General features: G+C 36.8%; 1 protein-coding gene across 5 annotated transcripts in view; it reads left to right on the forward strand.

Annotated features, from left to right (window-relative positions):
• LOC114525818 (homeobox protein SIX6-like) overlaps positions 1 to 20,475 on the forward strand; it is a 23,553-nt gene extending 3,078 nt beyond the window's left edge. The window contains exons 1-3 of one of the 5 annotated variants that reach the window (XM_028547259.1): positions 5,018 to 5,400; positions 13,796 to 14,460; positions 20,028 to 20,475. In XM_028547259.1, coding sequence (XP_028403060.1) covers positions 13,883 to 14,460; positions 20,028 to 20,142 — 693 coding nt within the window. In that variant the 5' untranslated portion in view covers positions 5,018 to 5,400; positions 13,796 to 13,882 and the 3' untranslated portion in view covers positions 20,143 to 20,475. Of the gene's footprint in view, positions 1 to 5,017; positions 5,401 to 11,933; positions 12,231 to 12,722; positions 12,913 to 13,795; positions 14,461 to 20,027 lie in introns of those variants that run through there. The other 4 variants (XM_028547258.1, XM_028547261.1, XM_028547260.1 and 1 more) reach the window with 4 other exon arrangements.
• Positions 20,476 to 21,175: the final 700 nt, after the last annotated feature.

A 21,175-nucleotide genomic window follows, 5' to 3' on the forward strand; every position in this document is an offset into this window, starting at 1 on the left:
CCTCAATCCACACGTTGTCAATATGTTGAAAACCATATGTTAAGACATTTTAAATAGCGCTACTCTATCTATTTGACCGAGCTGTTCTGACATAATCACCAATGCCGAGAGCCATAAATGGTGTGCCGTTAATATCATTATTATGTAGATGCAGACTGCAGTTGAAAGTGTTTGCGTACATTTAAAACACCGCGCTTTCATGGTTCTTCAACTACTTGTTCTAATCTCATTCCAAACCAGATCAGACTAAGTTCTTGATCGTGATATGTCGCACAAATAGTAGCGATGGACGTAAGTAAGGTCGCGGTTCATGCATGGCACGGCGCTTAGCCAAGTCGTGCATATACATATGGCACTTGAAACGCCAGAGGTTGATTCTTTTAATGACATCACAAGGTTCCAATCGCATTTATCATACACAAAAAAACACACAAAAAGAAGCAACTGCCTAAAATAAAGGTTTAATCAGGGGAGCATAGTGTTACTAGGGTCAAGGCGAGTCGACTACATATGCCGGATACCATTTTCCATGAGGGGCCTTTAAATGCTGGGTTTCACTGCTTAGGTTGAAGTAAAAAATTTCTCGTCAGTAACTTTGTCTTAGTGTCCTTTTAATTAAACTGAATCAGATTATCCAGTGAATAGTTCAAAATAACAATTGAAAATATCAGAGTTACAAGAACCTTGCAGTATAGCTAGAGCGAAGAACTGTCGTAAGCGATTAGGCTTACCTAGTGTAGATATGGATAACAAACTGGTAAAATGGAATAGCTTGGTCTGTTTTGAATCGGACCGTGAAACGGTTCATATCTTCACATAAAGTAGTTATTTTAATAATAAATTGATTGAATTATATCTTTGCGCATGTAGTTTTGCATGATGGAGATGAACTTTGTTATAATGGATAGTCTGCCAGACTGCAACTATTCTAACCCACCCACCCTCAGTCTTTCTCTCACCACTGGGAAGGGAAGGGGAGGAGAGGGAAGATTTGACTGACTCTCTATAAATATCATGCATGGGTGAAAAAATGAATTCACCATGAAGTATATGATAAGAGAGTTTTATACATGCTCCAAGTGAGTATAGCGATAGAGAATTGTTATAATCAGTTCTTTTAGATAACACTGGTGTGCTAATGTGAGACACCAGAATGTTGAATAAACCTTACGAAAGCATTACCATTCATGCCGAAAAACTTAAATAGCAATGCCCAGACGTTTCTATCTTTTTTAGAACACAAAAGCTCAGTTGCATTAGGCAGATTGTAAAGAATACTTTGATAACATTGCAGTTATCGATCACTGAGTGCTCATCAAAAGAAACTATAAATAAATCCAAGTGTAACTTTGAGTCCACTTCTTACTTGTTATATCAATTGTGATTTGTAACGAACTGGTTAAGTAATTGACACAAAATACTCGGTCAAGCTTTTTTACAAAGAAAGAGACTTTGATTTTTTTAACGACTTTTGATATTTTAAGGTCTGATATAGTTTATAATTGAATTGTGTGCACTTAGAAACAATTGAATATGTTTGCATTTTAATCGATGCTCTATCAGCATGATTTTTCAAGAAACACTGCGATGATATATCAGGCCTGCTAAGTTAATATGAATGTGTTCGTGAAACGGCTAGTGATGTTTTTGTACAACAGCATGTCACTAATATGTAAACCTTACTGCAAACAGTGTGCTACCATTGTTTCACGATAAACCAAATAGCTCGCTGTTTTCAGCTGTATGTGGGCTCACCAATACCTTAGAATATGCTGGGTTTTTTATCTCGCCTAATAATGGGGGAGGGGCAAAGGACGCACTACATTTCACTTAAATAAAAAGTTTTAAAACAGAGCCAAGGATGCGAAACTGTTTTCATGCTGTTCTTTTGTAGCCCACTGGAACACCCAACGTTTGTCAAAAGAATCGCGTAAACACCACATCCAACTGTGAGTTGTGTTTAAACTCGTTATATATGGCCTAGCTTGTTGGAAAGATTGTGACATCTCAAGATAACTTTGAGATGCAGTGAGATAAGAACATTTCTATGGATGGATTTTTCATGGCGGTCAGTAAAAGCTTTGCCACTAGGAAATAGAAGCAAACATTCCTTAAGCTACGTGGTGTATCTGCCATTGCAAATATAACCTATCACTTCTCGCGAAGAAGTGACCATCGTCTTGTGACATATATTGTTAAGTGTAATCTAATCGGACAGACGTGCAGCAAAGGCTGGTGCAAGAGTTGACCTAAACCTATTAATAATATAGCACTATTCTCACGGTATTATCAATCGAGTTTTGACAAATCGTTTGCAAACAATCACAGAAAAATGTAGTTTGTTTATGAACGAGCTAGCATGAACACCATTTCTGATCTCATCGATATATCTCAGTCACATACAAAGCATTGTTTCCTCGTGTCCAAATATCCAAGGTTGGCTCAACATGTCTTAATGTAATCTATCAACTGTCAATGTCAATTCACGATAATTGATGACCTTGTTTTGATCCACTCACTTTGCATTCCTCGAAACAAAGAGACATTGCATGTCTAGGCTTGAAAAGAATAATTTTTAACATTAAAAATAGAGATCTTTGCGTGTTGAATACAAAGTGACGACTAATCAGCTTTTAGAAATCGATTGATGAAGATAATAATGTGAATGTCTAATGAAGAAAAAACGAATCATTAATGGTATATTTAGCACAATATATAGTTTATTTCACAATAACTTATGTTTTTCGTAAGTTTCAGAGAGCCATATAAAGATGTTTAAAGCTTTCATTTATTTTGACTTGAAACAATTTCACGGCTGATCATCAGTTGAAGCAGATAAAAGTCCTTGCTTAAGACGTCATGGTTGTTGTTTGTTTTGGATAGTTTATCATTCCACGTCAATCAGTCGAGTCAATATGACTGACAAAATGAATGTTACTTTATTTGCTCTATTTACTGACACTTTATAAAAGATTTCGTTTCCCGAAGTCTGCATATTACTTGAGTGGTGGTAATCAGTCCTCATATATGCCTGGGAAGATATATCAGTAGTCTGAGATTGTAATGGCTAAAGTTATCATCTTTTGTTTTGTGATCAGGTCTTGCTTATAGAGAATGCAGAAAAATAGTTCAAACGTTGAAAAAAACATAAAATTTTACTCTGTTTAACACACGTTGTAGGGAATTTAAGGGAAATTGGAAATATATTTTACGACTTAACGCAAACAACAAGGGGAAATGTATACAATGAATATCAATTAAGCAAGAATCATTTCACTACACATAAATCCATAATTCGTTTGTGTTTTTGTGAAAAATGCCAAGGTTGACTTTTGATTGTGTTTTCTCATAAAGCTTGGTTAGATGGACAATAGTTCAGCTGTCAGGTTTTCATGAAATCGATTTGGCCTCATAGTGACTCTCACACCCGGAATATAATGTACAATTTATAAATTAATTAATATATCTATATATTCCTGAAATTTAATTCTAACTATATTGCCCTTGTTATTGCGCAATGGTTGTTTGTGAAAAACAACAAATGTGTACTATATTGCAGTATAGACTATTGAGTATTGCTAACAATGGTAAGATATGCCGGCACAAATATGTTGTGTATTAGTGGATATATGAAACAGTTTTCAAAGATAGTTTTTAAACCTAATCTTTACCTACGAAATGATTTCAAATAGTATCATATTTCTTTATTAGAAAATCATTTAGTTACAACTCACAGGCAATGGAGTTCACCGGGTAAAATCACGAGGACTATACTATGATTTATGACTTTGTTTTTTAGAGATTTTATCTAGTAAAAATCTTCCATTATTTTGCCGTGTTTTGTTAAGTAAGAATCATATCTGATGCGTAAACGCACAATTCATGGGGGCTTATTCTGCAAGTATTCTTCTTGGTTTCAAAACTTTAATACAGCATGCTAGCTACCTCTGCCTTAGATTGTTCCAAAACCTCGAAATGAGTTTCTCTTTAATCATTACTGTGGTCTGCACGTGGAGTTTAAAATTAAACAACATTTATATTCAACCGCTATCTGAAAGGGATAATAAGTTTACAAGCCTTTTTAATTTCGGTCTATTCTTTCAAAAATTTGATATCTTTTACATCTTAATGTTCAGTCACGCTCTGAACCATAGTGTTGATTAGATTTTGTGTAATTATGATCGTATCGGTAGCTCATAATTTGTAGGTACGTAAAGTGCCGCATATATATATCCGTTTAAATCATAATGTATGTATATAAATGAAGAAGAGATTTAAAATAAGTCAGTGAAATCAATGGCAATGCAGACGCGCGCGCGTTACGCACTGTTTTATATTTTGATCTCTTATAAATCTGCCGCTTATGTTTACTGACATAATATAACTAAGCTATTTACACAAGGGGTTGAAACTATAAAGTACACAGTATATATAATTATCATTTGATACAAACGCGTGTGTCTTTGCAACATATTGTTTGAAATCAGCCTATTTACGAAGATCTTTCTTTTGCAATGTTTCCAAAACAGTCGCTATTTTGTACGAAAATATAAGCGAGGAATAAACAGTGTCTGAATGAGGAGCTGACTGGTTGGGAATTGCCTTAATCCATTCTATAAACTATCAATATTGTTTCCTAATCAGATTTCTTAATACGACATACTTGCCAACGTGTTGAAATTCAAATTAGCTTTAATGGATTTAGGAAAGGTGAAATTAGCCTTATTTATGTATGTGTGAAATGTTGCTAGGTTCGACTCTCAAATAGTACACAATGTTTCAGTCCTATATCACAATTGCCCCGGGAAACAACTGGTTTCTATGCAGGGTTATTTGAACGAATTTGCAATATTTCATGCTTGTATTGTTGAACGTCTCTGACCTCGTCTTCAGCTACACTGATTCAGGCGAATGATACACAAAACAAAGCTAACAATACCGTCTCGTGTGGAGCAGAAAACGCTGCATTGCCTTAGTCTCAAGCACAGTGGTTAGTTTATTAGCTGTGACAAGGTCTTGACAATTAAATGCAAATGAAGTTAGACCACTTAATGAGAGCTTGCGGTCAACATTGAGTATTCGGATAGGCTAATATTTGTCTCAGCCAATGTACACTTTGATTTCCGATCTAATTGCTCCTGTGTTTGTTTCTCTCTTGTGCTGAGCACTGCACCCCTATCGATCACGGCTACACACAGAGTCAAGAACACCGACAACAAGTTCAACGGGAATTCAAACGTCTTCAGCCTCGCGAGTCAAACAATCACACGGAACATATACTGATTATATAGAAATATAGTCAAGTATATGATACGAATTGGCAACCAATCTGCATTGTCAAGTTCCAAGAAGAACGTTTACCTCAAGGAACGAGAAAAATATTCTTTAGAAGGGGAGAAGGTATTTTGACGCACATTAAGTTCTCGTTGAATTCTATCGTAAAAGAGTATATAAATGTGATTCCTTATCAGTTTGATATATGCTCAGACTAGGGTAAGGCACATGCATGTAGGTTTAAATGACTAGAAAGAGCGCTTGCATAAGGAATAGTTTACGAGTCTTAACTGTTTTCCCTGGATCTATACGTGGCCTACATTAAGAAGCAGAAGTGGAATTAAGGTGTATTCACTTACTAGGCTAATTAGCGCAAGTTCAGTGCAACGCACTAGAATTTACGGGTGCAATGCAAGTTAAGGCTATGTAGGCTATATACCGGTCATCACTTGCCGCATAGATAGCTAGATCTAAAAGGTAGTGATTGAGATTATGGAATATACATATAACGACGCGCATACTGTTGGACATGCTGTATGTATGTTTAGTACCCGCGCATAGGGTGACTTATAATTATGAAATACAAGATCTTTTGTGTAGAACAGCTGTACCCATAGGAAACTGTCTTCATCTTCATACTGTTATTCCATCTCAACAAAAAAAGTAAATTGCCTGAGGTTACTGATGCAATATGAAACAGTTTACACTGCGCCGTAACTGCATGGACACAATCGGCAGATAGTTATATATTACACTGGTGTTCAGTGAGCGCGTTGTGAAATATATCGTGCATCGGTCATCAGTGAGCGCGTTGTGAAACGAGAATGTTCCTTGTTTTACCAGAAACTAAGGCGCGCATCTTGTAGACGCAAGAAAGAAAAATCCCCTAAAGCCAGGCATTGCGTCCCTAGCTTTGAACGAAACGCTACAATAGTGTGTAATTTCGTAATAATATACGACTTAGCGCAAATAGATAATAATCTCTGTACATAACGACTATCGGTGAAGCTAATGGATTATTCACAGTCTTGGATAAAATCAGTTCAGGGCATGTAACTTCAGGAGCATATATAGAGATGATAAACGTGTCAACTTCTTTCCCGATTGTCCATGAATTTGTTATATAATGAGCTCAATGTATAGCACTTCAATAATACTCTTTACACAGTCTAAGTTAGATTGTAGACTCTGATAAGTTCAATTTCTAATAATCTTAACTGAGAGGCGAAACTTCTAGTTCTTTCCAGTAAGGAAATTACGTTTGTATGAACTTGGAATATCGGAGTGACTCGTAAATCGCGCGCATCGAAATCCCCCTGAATTTGGAAAACAAGCTAGAGCGTTATGAAATATAAATTTGTATAATTAATAATAATAACTCTAACAGGAGAAATACTTTTCGCGGGAGAGAGTTCTCAGATGTGAAAACTTGAATACAAAGCTTCTTTGTACTTGCAAATAATGCAAGCTATGCCTATATGTGATCTGAAAGGCTGAATTGTGCCAGAAAGAAACTTAATTTATAAACTGGAGTATTTATCTACATGTGGATATTCAAAAGCGGTTTGAACATATTGATTTCTTTTAAATGTGCCCTATATTTGATAAACTAAGTATATACGAGAGGCTACGTACGGGTTGAAAATTGTATATATACGCTAGAAGGAATTGCAATCATGCTAATTTTCTGCATCTTGAAATCCTTGATTGTTGGCTTCAAAGCTATATTTGTATTCTCGCAAGTGCGTGGAATGGTGAATGAGGTAGTTAGGCATTGTCCTTTAAAGATTTTCCTCTCAAACGCTTGACGATCATTACTTTGAAAGAAGATCTCAAGAGCTTAAATACGATATCAGTGTCCTTTGATTTCGACACGCAGCAAAGTCATTATTTTACACCTATATGAAGGCATTTCACACCTAACTGAAGTGTTTATCAGATTATACGATCCGCCTTCGGAATATTACGGAATTATAACTACAGTCAGCTGGTGTTATCGTTTGCATGGCTGTACAGCACGTCGCGTCACTTAGCAATAGAATGCTTTTATGAACTTTGAAACGCGAGGATATTGCATCTCCGTATTATTATTAACTAACATAACTTAACACTTCATTGAAAAAAAATATTTATATCCAAGTTCGCGTTTGTCAACTATACTGAAAGACACTTAAAACTGGGGATATCCTCATTGCTGCGCAAAAATTATGAATATACGGTAGACATTCTAGCTCACAGCTTCCTTGAGACATGAGACTACATTATCATTGTGTAAATTAGAGCTATATAATGCTTTATTTATGGCTTTAGTGTACTTATTTTGATTACGAATTCGTGTGTGCTGAATTAAGTTTAGAAACTGAATATTAGCGCATTCATTCAGCAATTCAGCAATGCATTCGCGTCACACTGACTAGCTCACACACGGTATCACATTTCCCTCGATTTCCTGGGTCGATCGATACTTAAAGATTGTATACTTGCAGTTTTTACCATAAACTGCTAAGCACTTTAAACTACACTGTAGGCGTCTTATTGAGAAAACAGAGCCGGCTTCTTATAGCTTAAACTGGGCAAACAAATTAACCACACTAGCTTCAAGAGTTCGTATACATAAACTCGCCTGAATATGTTTAATTGCCTTCCGGTATTTACTCGGGAAATCACAGATTGACAACACATGTTTCATGGTCGCCTACAACGTTTTCTGAAAATTCGGCGAAAACGATGTTCTCCGTAAAGTGGCTGTATTTATTCAGCTGTGTGTGTTTATTATTTTTATAAGCTATATGGCATATAATATTGTTCACACAGTTCTTGCGTCTAACACGGGCTCAGTGATGAAGGTCATGCACACACTTTGAGTATATATATATCTGCATGTGTCTGAGAATATTTTTCCAACGATTAAACTATAGTTTACGATTTACACTGATGAAATTCGAAATTACAGAAAACTGATATAGTTGGTTTAAGCAAATTGTGCACTGGACAACTATTTCATGTATAAACAGTTATTTTACCTAACTGAGTTCTTGCACAAAAAATCAAAACTAGTGCAGTTAAAATAATTGGCCAAGACTCGTTTTGATCAAGACGAAAATCAGGTGGACAATACCGCGTAGGCATCCTTTTGGCTATAACGTTCATGTAACTTTAAAAGTTCGTATTCTTTAGTGGTACTACGAGCGCGATATGTACAAGACGACTTGGCGCGCGGACAGCAATGGCAATTGGATGCAATATTTTCAATCGAGCTGACTATTAACTTCTATTACTGTTTGATAATTTTTTTTCAAAAACAGATGAAATCGAGCCAAGACCTCGTTAGGAAGCTAGTATACGCTTATCATTTCGCTTTATCTTTGCGCATTTTTTTGTTCGACGTTGTTTCGAATTGTCTGGTAGAATTGAACGCTGAAAAACGTGTCTTTGGACTTCGTGATACAATCATCGCGACAATCCCCTTCCATTGAATGTGGTTTGCCAAGTAATTTTCTAATAAAGCTCGACTCCAAACACTGATTAATTTGGACAATGCGTCTTTTAATATTAATATGCGTTCTTATTGTACAATAATGAGGGATTATAATCTTAAATTAGTCAGGATGTCTACGCTCAAGCTATCTGTGAACTATACTGATTTCATTTTGGCTGCAGCAAAACATAAACACCATATGTGCTAACAAATTAATACATACATAATAAATTTCCATGCAAAGCAAAATATTTAACTCTGCCGCCATGATTGGCTTGTACTGATTACGCAAAGATAGTTGTATTTAGTTTTAATCTCTTTGCTTGACATAATTACAAGCGGTAGGGTTTTACCGACGGGCCATTATAACCAACTCCGCCTATTAATTCTTTTACGGACGTTTACTAAAGACTTGAAACCCAAACAAGAACCTCAAAGTTAAACTCTTGCTGTGCAATGAAAAGTTAGCTCATATATAATCAATTCACATAAAAGCCCAATTTTAAGTCCGGCAAATTTATACATATGTTTAATGAAATATCACGATATAATTCGTAATTTTTTCACCATGAAATAGTAAATTATCCTAATATCAAGGTACAATGCCAGCAGAATTTTTTGTCAAACCATTATAGCTAAAGCGTGTATAATGATGTAGTTAAAGTAAAAAAACTTCCTGTTGTTTTCAAAATAGGCCAAATAAAAAATGTATTGTGTGTAAAAGGGGTTTAAACAACACTGTCTGTTGAACAATAGTAACTTTTTATTAAATCTTTACTTTGAAATATAAAAACGTCGACGTATAATATCTATAGGACCTACATAGACCCATTAGTCTCAGTAAAAGAAAGTTTCTCATTAATGACGTTTAGGAGAAGTTTGACTCCGCTTGTGACCTCGAAAGCCAGTTCAAGGACAAAGCAGTCAATAGTTTATGAAGCACAGACAAGGGAGGAGCCAATTCACAATGCAGTCCTAATTTATCACGATAAATGTTTTGAACAAACACTGCCAAACCCATTTTTGTATACTGGAAACTTGTGCCCGAACATTCTAGTTTGTAGCCTACATAGATTTAATCACGAGATTTCACGCCAAGCATCAGATTAGGAATTGATTCAAGGCCACACTCAGAGCTAGACTGATTCATTTCGAAGCAACTGGGAACTCCAACTTTGATATTATGTTGACTATCAGTAATTCATGTATCTAGATTACTGATACAAGCAAGCTAGGTTCAAATTGCTTTTGGACATCACGCGGGGTTAGCGTGACGGTGGTGGTAGATTAAGAGGGAGGAGAGAGGGGTGGTCGTAAGAGAGGCGTGGGGAAAATTATTTCTATTATGTTCAGCGCGTTATCTTGAATCCATGATTCGTCACAGCCCTGAAGCGTGTTTAGAATAAACCAGCTTAGTCAAATACTGAACTTATTCAGCAACAAGAAACAATGTTTCAAGGTTGCTCTCGAAGTGTTTCAAAACAACTTTTAATAGCTCTTCGAGGAATCACATTTTTTTGAGGGTGTGTAGTTAATTGATCTAAAAACATGCTTTATGACTCGAACACAATAGCCGAAAGCATCCAATATATTTTATCTTCTAAATATATAATATCTTAAAAATGAAACCGGAAATTACGCGTGTCCACATTTCAGACTGTTTTGAAATGCAGTTCACGGTGCAGAACTAATGCACAGTTGTGTAAGTGACGGCTTACTGTTGCCCTATAATTAATCCCATTTGTACAACATGCGGTGTCTATTTGCTTCGCCATTAGTGATAATTAAAAGCTGTTTAGCTATTCAACAGAATCTCATAACCACGTAGTCTATATTAATTTCAACTTTGCGATGAAAACTTGGACTGACGAAAATAAAGCATTCGAGATTATGACGACGTTGAAGACAATGATTCCCACTTGTGAAATTTCACGAGTTTAGGGGGTTTCCTCGACCTCGTCTAGCGTCAACTAGACCGTACTAGAAGCAACAGATTGATTGACTTTAGGAAAAAAAGCCCAGTTGGATAGTGTTGGGTGAACGTAAGAGCCCTGTGGCGTGCTTTTAGTGGAACAATATCTGACACACCAGGTCTTAACCAAAAAGCATAGCTGTGTTACAACAGAACAAACTAAGAGTACTATCCAGATTTTGTTTCTTCTCGCAACTGTGAAATTTCTAAAATACGAGTTGTTAGTGATACGACACAATCACATGCATAGTCACATGTATTTATATAACACATGAAATGCGACAAAGCGTGTATATGCATGCATGTGACCCCTTTGAGAGTTTATTTATAGAATAACAAGGTTATTGAAATGTTTTGAATTCAATTCCATTTGTATAAACTGTTAAATACATATTTTGCTTTACTGAGTGCATTGCTGGAGGTTCAACATTAAAATATTGATCATGTTTTTAAGAAACTTTTTTTTAAACCGAGCCAACGACTTATTTAATTGACTGACGAAGAAATGGAAGGCTGGATTATAGTATTTGGTTAAAAATAAGTTTATGAAAACCTAACGTTTGGCACAATACACGCTACAACGCAAGAATTATGAATTTCTGGATAAAAAACATAAGCCGTACTGCAAGTCTGCGACTACCTATATTTAGATGGTATGAGGCATGCATATGGCTATGATTAATGCAGTATAATTGTCCTTTGCAATTATGTGTAAAATAATTTGAAATCATTCCAACTATTAACACTTTCTGGATCAATTTTTAAGTGATTTGTTGTCTTCATTGTTTACAATATCAAACGCGTCCAAGTTGGTATACCATATCTTTGTCAGTCAGACAAATATAATAGGCTTTTACACTAAAGACTTTTAAAAAACGCATTTCAACCCACGTTTATAGATTAATGGTATAATACAAACGCTCTAAATTTAACCAAATATGTATATAAATATAGAAATACACACGCAGTCACTATCCGGTAGTTATAGATCATGGTTTTGAGAAGATTCTGCGGGTTTTGTCTATGCACAGTAGGCGAGTATAAAATATATCACAGTACAGTGGGAATAGACTAGACCCCGGCTAGCGTAGTGTGATATGTCTTTAAAAAAGTTAATGATGCGAACGAGACGGATAAGCAATTAAACAAATTTCTTATCTCGTTTTCTTAATAACGCTAGCCTTTAAAAGCCCGCGATGCGATGTGTGTATACTGAATCTTTGGAGTGTTTTGAAGTTTTAATTTCACCTGCGCGCTAAACGTATTGTTTTGTTCGCATTATTTTTTGCGAATCGATAGTTACTGATCAGGAGATTTGACTGCGTTTAAAAAGAAACTGTTTTGACAGACGATAATGACGTTGGTTACGTTCGTGCGCAAGGTAGAGGTAGTGATTTTGCCGCGCTGAAGGACATATATACTAATCAAAGGTTCAACTAATAACTGACACAGGAAACTCGGCAAATCGCAAAGAAGTGCGTTCGTAACTGGATATAACAGCACGTGGTTTGTACTGTCGTGATTTACCCTCCGACGTTTTTCATTTTGTAATGTGTTATGAAACAATACTTATAACTTTGTAATGTGTTAACAGTTGTTAATGTAGGATAAACAAACAGCTATATAGGTATATAGCGTACGTCACTTTATATAGGAACTCCCAACGGGTTATATACGATTTGTGTGAAACAATATCGTCAATATCAAATCATTTTCATCTTTCCCATACATTAGAAGTAGGTTTTTCCTTTATTCCTACGGAGGTTTCGTAGATCTTATTTTCGTGGGGCATATTTTTGAAACTGAAACAGGGGTAGACACACATGCACACACGTATCAACTTCCCGCAAGGAAATAACGTTCCCACCCCATCAATTTAGGAGTTTGTTTGTTTAAAAGCTAAATGTATACGATGTGTCATTATTATGATTGTTTAACACCTGAGACAGCTCATTAACACTGGCTATAGAACTCTACACAGGCAGTCCGTGGGAGCTTCAAAGGACATGTTTTTACAGTTGTTTGTCACCATCGTTTTCACCTTCGCTTTTTCGCATTTCCACTGCTGACGACCATCTGTCGAAGGAAGCCCTCGAATTGATAAGCCTATACGAAGACTTTTTTCAACGGCACATATTTTAGTCTCGCCTTCAGCTACGATGTTCAAAGCCCGTTTTTTAACAGAATAGTGAGTACAAACCTACCCGAAAAAGCAATGCTTAGTCTAAATACATGTAGATTCAATCCACGCGTCGAAATATTTGTCGGTTTAATTTTACGTTTTTAGTTGCTTACAATAACAATAAAGTGTGAATTGGTAAAAGTCTTGATGAGTGTGATGACTGTATAGGTTGTTAAAGTAAATGAGTCGTGTGTTTCCTATGCTCTTCTGCAACAGAAAATCGTCAATATGATTAGCACATTATTTATATAAATTTTTAGGATGTAGCGATGTTAATTCGTCTCGAAATTATTTCGGCTCCGGAATATCGACTTGGGGAAACAAAAACGTCTGCGACTACATACCTTCGCCCGGTAATTTTTCTACGCCACGCGCACGCATAGGACAGGAGGGCACGTGGATTTGTGATTGGTAGAGTTGAATTTGTGATTGGTAGAGTAATGCGAGGTGTAGAGTTTTGAAGCAATTATGATGTTCAGTCGATTTCACGGTTCAAGAAATGTGTACTTAGCTTGCTGCGTGCCTGCAATCTGCAAAGTGTTGAGGTCAAGATGATCATTAATATGTAGCAATTAATATCCCCAGTCACGCAAAGTGTTCATATTTGGTGACATGGCTAGAGGGCTGTACCCGTGTGTTATATATCTGTCAAGCGATATAGCCTTCATGGCCTATATATTTACCAAACTGATGACTGTGTTAACTGCTCTCAATGTGAAACGTCATGACGTCATTGTGTTATCGGCGGCGCAGCCAATCACAGAGCGTGCATGCATAGACGTTTGTGCAAGTAGTATCATTATTGGTTTTACTAAACATTGATCACACAATTACCATATCTCGTAGGATCTGCGTGTGTTATTTCCTTAAATTATTCTTACTCTGTTAGTAGAGTGAAAGCTTGCGAATCTTCATCGGAAATTAAACCACAAACAAAATCAAATCAGAGATTGATAGGGACACCAAGTGCGTCGACATGCTTCCAGCAAGACTACCACCATTGAGCTTCACACCGCAACAAATAGCAAATGTATGCGAGACCTTGGAGGACAGCGGGGATATCGAAAGACTAGCACGATTCCTGTGGTCACTGCCTATTGCACCAGCTACGTTGGAAGCGCTGGGTAAAATGGAGAGTGTCCTACGATCGCAAGCCATCGTCGCTTACCACACGGGAAACTTTAGGGAACTGTATCATATACTGGAGAATCATCGTTTCAGCCGTGAGTCCCACAGTAGACTACAGATGATGTGGCTGGAAGCTCACTACGTCGAGGCGGAGAGAATGAGGGGTAGATCTCTTGGTCCTGTTGATAAATACAGAGTGCGGAAGAAATTTCCCTTACCGCGTACGATCTGGGATGGAGAGCAAAAGACACACTGTTTCAAAGAGAGAACGCGTACGCTACTTCGTGAATTCTACCTGCAGGATCCTTATCCTAATCCAACTAAGAAGAGAGAGCTGGCACAAGCCACAGGCCTTACTCCAACACAAGTCGGAAATTGGTTTAAAAATAGACGCCAACGGGACAGAGCTGCGGCAGCCAAACACAAGTAAGTAAAGTCTAGGTGCCTTGCGCAACTTTCCAGAAACTCTTAATATCTGATATAGAAAACAGCGCCAGCCACACAACGCTGAATAAGTTAGTATAAAACATCCTTTAAATCTCACTTGTGGTCGTGATCCCTTATGAGCAGATTCCTTTGAGATGCCTGTACACAATTCACTTTGTCCACTCCCCAGAATTTACCAAAGAAAAAAGAAATTCAGTCGAATGTGGCTGTGGTTTATTTAGTAGAGGTGGTTCGCTCCAAATGATCCAACAACCACAAAACATGAGAATAGTCGCATTAAAATATTTGGCAAGGAAACAAGGCATGTAGTATGATATGTCTGTTCAGATCTCAAGTGTCTGAAACTTGTTTGGTTTAGTATCTTACATATTCTATATTTCCAAAAATCTTTGGCGAAAACCGGGAAATTCGTAGTTAATGTGAAACACCCACAAACACCGATAGCCGTTCATACGAGAGCTATATTTCAACATTGCCTACACAATGCTAAATCTGTGCACTCCTACTCTGTTTTAAGACTGTATCAAAATTCCAAATCGCTGTTTCTCTTGAATGTTTTAATTTCGAGTTCCAGGGCTATGCTTTAGTTCTTTAACACAATACCACGCGCGAATTTTATAAGAAGATTTACAGGAAAGAAGAGGTTTCAACTCACAAATAAACGGATCTACATAAGATATACAATACTAAACGATTTACATTTTAAACACTTTTGCCAACGAGAAAGATTTAAAAAGGGTTGATCGCCTGAGTGACTGAAACAGCCGAAGGGCTTGTGGTTATTTCATTCTAATTTCTAGCTCACAGCGAAGCTTCAAGCATTAACTGATTTGTCCGTATGACTCCCATCAAAGAATATGGCATACATTTCCCTCTTGAATTAGCCAGTGATTCGTGATATCATGCCTTTACATATATTTTAGCAAAGTTTCAAAATACGATAAGTTAACCTCATCAATGCTAACTCAGCCTAAGAATATCTCACTAGCTATATAAACAAGTAGAATGTGATTCACTCAACCTAGAATTGGCAAAATTCGCGCAATATATTCAGAAATCAAACTTTTGCGCGTGCATGAAAAACGTAAAGTCGGAAAGGCATTCAAAGCAGTAATGGGGAAGGAAAGCTAACAATGCGACCTTAATATCTTTACATTCAGCAAACCATTAACACTTAGCTTTGTTTTTCCTTTTTAAGAAAGTAAACATTACACAGTCGATCGATTGTTAAGATAAGCACTCTCATTAATGCCGTGAACATTTCCCAATTCAATTTTGAAATATATGCGCCAAGCAAAAATGCGTATATTGGGCGCAGCTATATACGCAATATATTTCATTCACATAGTTGCTTAGAAACTGGTAAACGTTAGACCAAAAATTAGTTGTGTATTGCCTAAGACCTATGAGTGTACCCATGAAGACAGTTAGGAAATTCAAAAAAAAAGGAAAGTGTAACATTGTCGATATTAATATCAGGCGAAAGGATAGTAATTCCGAACTGGGTATAGGCGCAGATATCTAAGTTCCAAGCCAAGCGTTATATTGAAGAATCCTCAATGCTCATTGATCGAAACGACGCCCTTCGTCAATAAATCGTTAGGGTTTTTAATTCAATTTTTCAAATAGTTTACATGAACATTGGCGACTGCTTATGAGGTCCATAACCGTGTGATCAGATCCAGATTATCTGACATATCTGACAGAAACTTTGAGACTAAAAATCCGTTGTCATTGAGGAAGATAGTGGCCGAAAGAATACCCAGCCGAGGAACAATGTTTTCTTAAAGTTCACGTTTTATTTTTCATGTAGTTTATGTCTTAATGAATACAATATATCTTTCAATAATCTTCCTACACTGCAATTGGCCTACTACGGTTGATATAGATCCACGCACATGCAAATAGAAACAGAGTTTAACTTAAACGTTTTTTCACTATATGAACACCGCCTTCAAATTGTGAAATGCAAATGAAAAGTCCTATCGTCATTTCGTATCGCTGCATGCAGTAGCTTGATAATTTCCAAACCGAAGCGCTCGCTTGGGCTTGTTATTGACATTTGCATAATATAGTTTTCTCCTAGGCATTCAATTTTTCCGTAGCTATTACACTCAACATGAAAGAGAATCTTATCCATATTAAAACAGCCTGCGTAAAACTTCCTATACATCGACATTGTAGTTTCCTTAGAACTACGCCTTGGCTAACCTAGTTAAAGATAACTATGTGAAAATCTTAATTCCATATCGTTTGTTTTCCGATGTTAACTCTGTTCTCTTTAAGTCCATTCTACGTTATAATCTCTACTCAAAACTTTATCAGTATTTTGTAGAGTCGGTATGATGTATTAATTAAGCGACAGCTGCCTCATAGCAATCAGTGAACGCTATACGGCTGTGTCTTCAGATCCATATTAAGATTATAATATGATACTGAGACAGGAAGTGTGAACCACACTTGATAGGTGTTGTGATAGATGATAAAGACATGCTATATTAGTGCGTAATCTATACACCGTCATTCCAACCCAGTGTTGATGTACGGCTTGAATATGTGCACATTCCTAGACCACCTTAGTCCTTTTTTAAAATTACATATAATTTTTGAGGTGGCATGACCCTAATCCAAGGCTCGACATGAAGGAAATCGCTAAAGGGGGTATTCGCAAAATCTTCCTAAATCACGCAAAGATATTTTAAAGAGTCTCGAGCCTTTAAAAGGCATTAAGGTAGAGAACTCGTAGGATAATGACACTCCGGAGTTGCTTTAGTTTGATTGTTCGGGTATTACGCTAGTATCGACCTAGGTCATGGCAATGATTTTAACCAATTTATGATGCCAACTTTCGAAATGATAAATAGCTTTGCTGTTTGTTTTTTTTCAAAGACGGGGGCGATAGTTCTAGTTAATCTTTTCATGTGAGAACAGACGTGTCTATGGATGTTAGCGAGTTTTTGATATTCCGAGATCATTTTGCTCTAGGCCAATCAGATATAATCAAGAAACAGAGTTGTTAAGCAAATTTTTAGTGTCATTGAGACTAGAGTATTGCAACCACGCCCTGAGAAAAAAAAATTAAATCGATAAATCATTGTCTTGAATTTGAACGCAAAACCTAATATATAGCATCAGTTTATTTTAGCCAAGGCGTGCATGGGTTAGTAACAACACTTCGATCACACAACAATTGTGAATGAAACAAGTCATTTACCCCGGTGAACCTGCTTATTCAATATACTCCCATTCCAACAACATATAGCCTATCACGCAGACAATATATCGTAGCAACAGAATTAGGTTTACACGATGGAAAATCCCAGACGTTGCTTGTGGCATTGATATATAGAAATATCTACAGTTGAAGTGAGAATGTCTGTTTATATGTTTGTAACCAAGCATGTACGATTGGCTCATATCAAATATTTCACCGCAAACAATGATATTAGCATTAAGAAGGGATACCTGAACGGGGAGTTTTACATACATGGAAGAATTGTGTAACCTCGGAGTTCCGTGCAATATAGGATACACAGCCTTATTGACTAACTTCTCTCCTCAATGACAAACTACGTAATATCTACACGAGTTTCTGCACTTCATATATAAATATAGCCACTTGATAGTGCCGTTGTATATCTTTCCAAGAGAATGACCTGAACACTGAACAACATGTATATAAAACATTTTGTTCACAGTACAAACTAAAGAGACAACGGGTCATTCGTTGCCGCTATTATACTGAGAGTTCAACTTTGAGGATCTCAAACAAATTCCTAAACCTTGGGACTTCGACATTGATTAGAATTGCAGTAACGTAGCCACTGATATGTCATGTTCAGGGGAGTGTATACATTCAAATGTTTATGTTTATCGGCCAAGTGCAAAGAATGTGTCTCATATCAAAAATTCTGTTGCAAACATTAGTAGTGGCCAACTAAACAAGTACACAGCTTTCACAATGGCGGGAGACAAGTATTAACAAGCATCGCTATCAAGTACTATGGCCTTATATACGCACTATTGGACAATATTATCTACACTAAATATTTTGCAATTATAGGCGAAGCTCCATTTCAAAAGGTTCGCACGTTTAGAACTGCTTGCATACTACTCTTATATTCGAATACAAGCATTTGAACAACACTGACTGAAGTTCTCAATTATGAAATCTCTCTATTACTATCGTGATCAACCATTTCTGTCATGCAACTTTCTTGTCATGCAATGTTGAATTAGGTATAATTCAATGGTATGATGCAAAAGCATTAGAACTAGAACTCAGGGGCATCGATTTTCTCCAGAAACGGGTATTTCAGATTGAAACAATATTTATAATGACTGTGTCGAAGTGGTTATTCAAACTTAGTGCATGCTCACAAGCGGTAATTCGAAACATGCGATCTTGACATATAGTGAACCATAGTGAACCAGAGTATTCTACTTGTCCCAATCTACGAAGGACAAGATTGTGAAGTACTAAAGACTGTGACTTTTTATGTGAATTGAGTTCAAGTAAATCAGCGACATTCCTTCCATAAGGGCGTGGCACACACATATTTTTTGCTGTTTTACTCTTGCATTACAAACACCCCCCACCCCACCCCTCCCTCTTTATCACTAATCCAGGGCTGGTCCCCCAGTCGACAACCAAACACACAAACACACAATTTCCAGTGGAACCTCTTGTATGATAGTCCTGGGTTATGTTTCTGATCATATGATCCTACTGTGACTTGGTAAACATGGCTATAAACACAATCGTTCTATGAATAACGACGCGGCCTTTATTGATATGAAAAAAACAGTGCAACGCCCGCACAAACTGAAACTTCACACATGTTGCGGCTGGCATCAAACATATGCATGCATTGTTATCACGTTTGGAGAATTCTGTTTTTAGACTGGCGAAACCTGTTTATGCATCGAGCTGTCAGCAAAAACATTTATCATGCTTTTAGAATCTCTGTTTGTTACACCAGTCCGCTGCCATATCGACTAATGCGAGGGGACAAGACGTACTAATTGCCGGGTTTTGATTCGTTGCTTCCTATAGTAAGGCATTCGGGAAAGCATGCCATGGAACAGTTTACCAAAAACACTGTTTTCACTTTGATATTTCACACAGCTTTCCATTATGTCTTCATTCATTCAGTGAAAAAAGATATTTGTCATTTGATTTTACACAGACAGGTTTTGTGGTGAAAAATTGCGCATCGGGCATTTCCTGACTAAGCCAATTAATAAATACCAGTCAGGATTTCAGGAACCGTTAATGTTCCATATTTCGGACAGGAAACTGGCTGAGCATTTCTGTAACTAAACAGACGTAAGGACGTCGAGGTCTGCGAGGGAAATGAACCGTAATGTTTCGCCGTTGACAGACATTCATATAACCGACGATAATCCTTTCATAGATCGGTATGAGCTACAATAGAGTAGCAATCACCCAGTATGAGATAGGAGGAAAACTATCATGTTAGGCCGAGCAACTCTCCTTATTTCACAGCAATGTTTCGTTCCAAATTTTTCTTACTCTTCCCCAGGACCCAACAGAAAGCATCATCCCACAGCTCGAGCAGCAGTACGTCAAGTGAATCAGACCGCGATAAGAGTAACTGGAGTGACGATGAGAACGGAAAATCCGCTGAAGATTTATAACTGAAAACATTGAACAAGTCGGAAAAAAAATGTAAAAAGATACAATTATATCCAAAAAAATAGCTTCGGGCATGTAATTATTCATGATATATATTATGAAACAAAAAATGAATATATTAAAATTGGCTGCTAAGATGACTTAGGCATGAACTAGTTTTAAGCTTGCAATGTAAAATATTGACTATTGCTTTGTAGTTCTCTAAGTTTGCGCATGTATAGGGTGAAATATATATATATATGTAAAATATACAATAGTTCATTCTAAACTTGGACAGTCTTATATATAATCGTAACTGCTACAACTCAGTATTGCGCTTAATATTAAATTAAAAATTAAATTATTGAATTAATCTGAAGAAATGTTGAAACAATGTTGCTTACGGGGTAATTGCGGAGTGTTTTCACTACAGGTCCAGTAAAGAAGCACCTCTGATCGATCCAGGGAAGGTACATAAACTATACGTTCATTTCGTCCAAAAGGAGTAATTGTCGATATCCCGATATAAATACGATTTCCCAGTAATTCACAGAAGAGGCACGTGCACATAAGCCTTCCTGTTTAGATTATTGGAAATAATTTTACCGTGCGTAAATGTTCGTTTTATTACCATATATATACACATGTTAAACCCCAGCAGGCGAATATTTCACAGCTTATTAATTAAAACGTTATTGAGTATTTACCAGTTAATCCCATAATCGGATTCTGCGAGGGCTTGGCCGACAAAAGAACGTTCCAGTTAATTAAATATAATGTAAAAAGGCCAGTTGTATAAGAAGCCTTTTGAGAGCTCAGACTAAACAGTTGTTCCCCCAGAAGACCTTGGCAAACCAACGGTTTATCATGGTTGATGGTTTTGAAAGATTAAAATCAATCGCAGTTTATATCGTTATACAGGGTGTCCCAAAAAAAACGCAACCACTTAAATATGCAAGACTGATATTAATATTGTTCGGGTTTGCACCATAGTTCAGCTAAAATGACTTTTAGCATGGTAAATGAAGGATTAAGAGCCATTTTCAATTCCCAGAG

This window comes from Dendronephthya gigantea, unplaced genomic scaffold (assembly GCF_004324835.1).
Source record: "Dendronephthya gigantea isolate DGI-Jeju-01 unplaced genomic scaffold, DenGig_1.0 000035F, whole genome shotgun sequence".
Classification (NCBI taxonomy): domain Eukaryota; kingdom Metazoa; phylum Cnidaria; class Anthozoa; order Malacalcyonacea; family Nephtheidae; genus Dendronephthya; species Dendronephthya gigantea.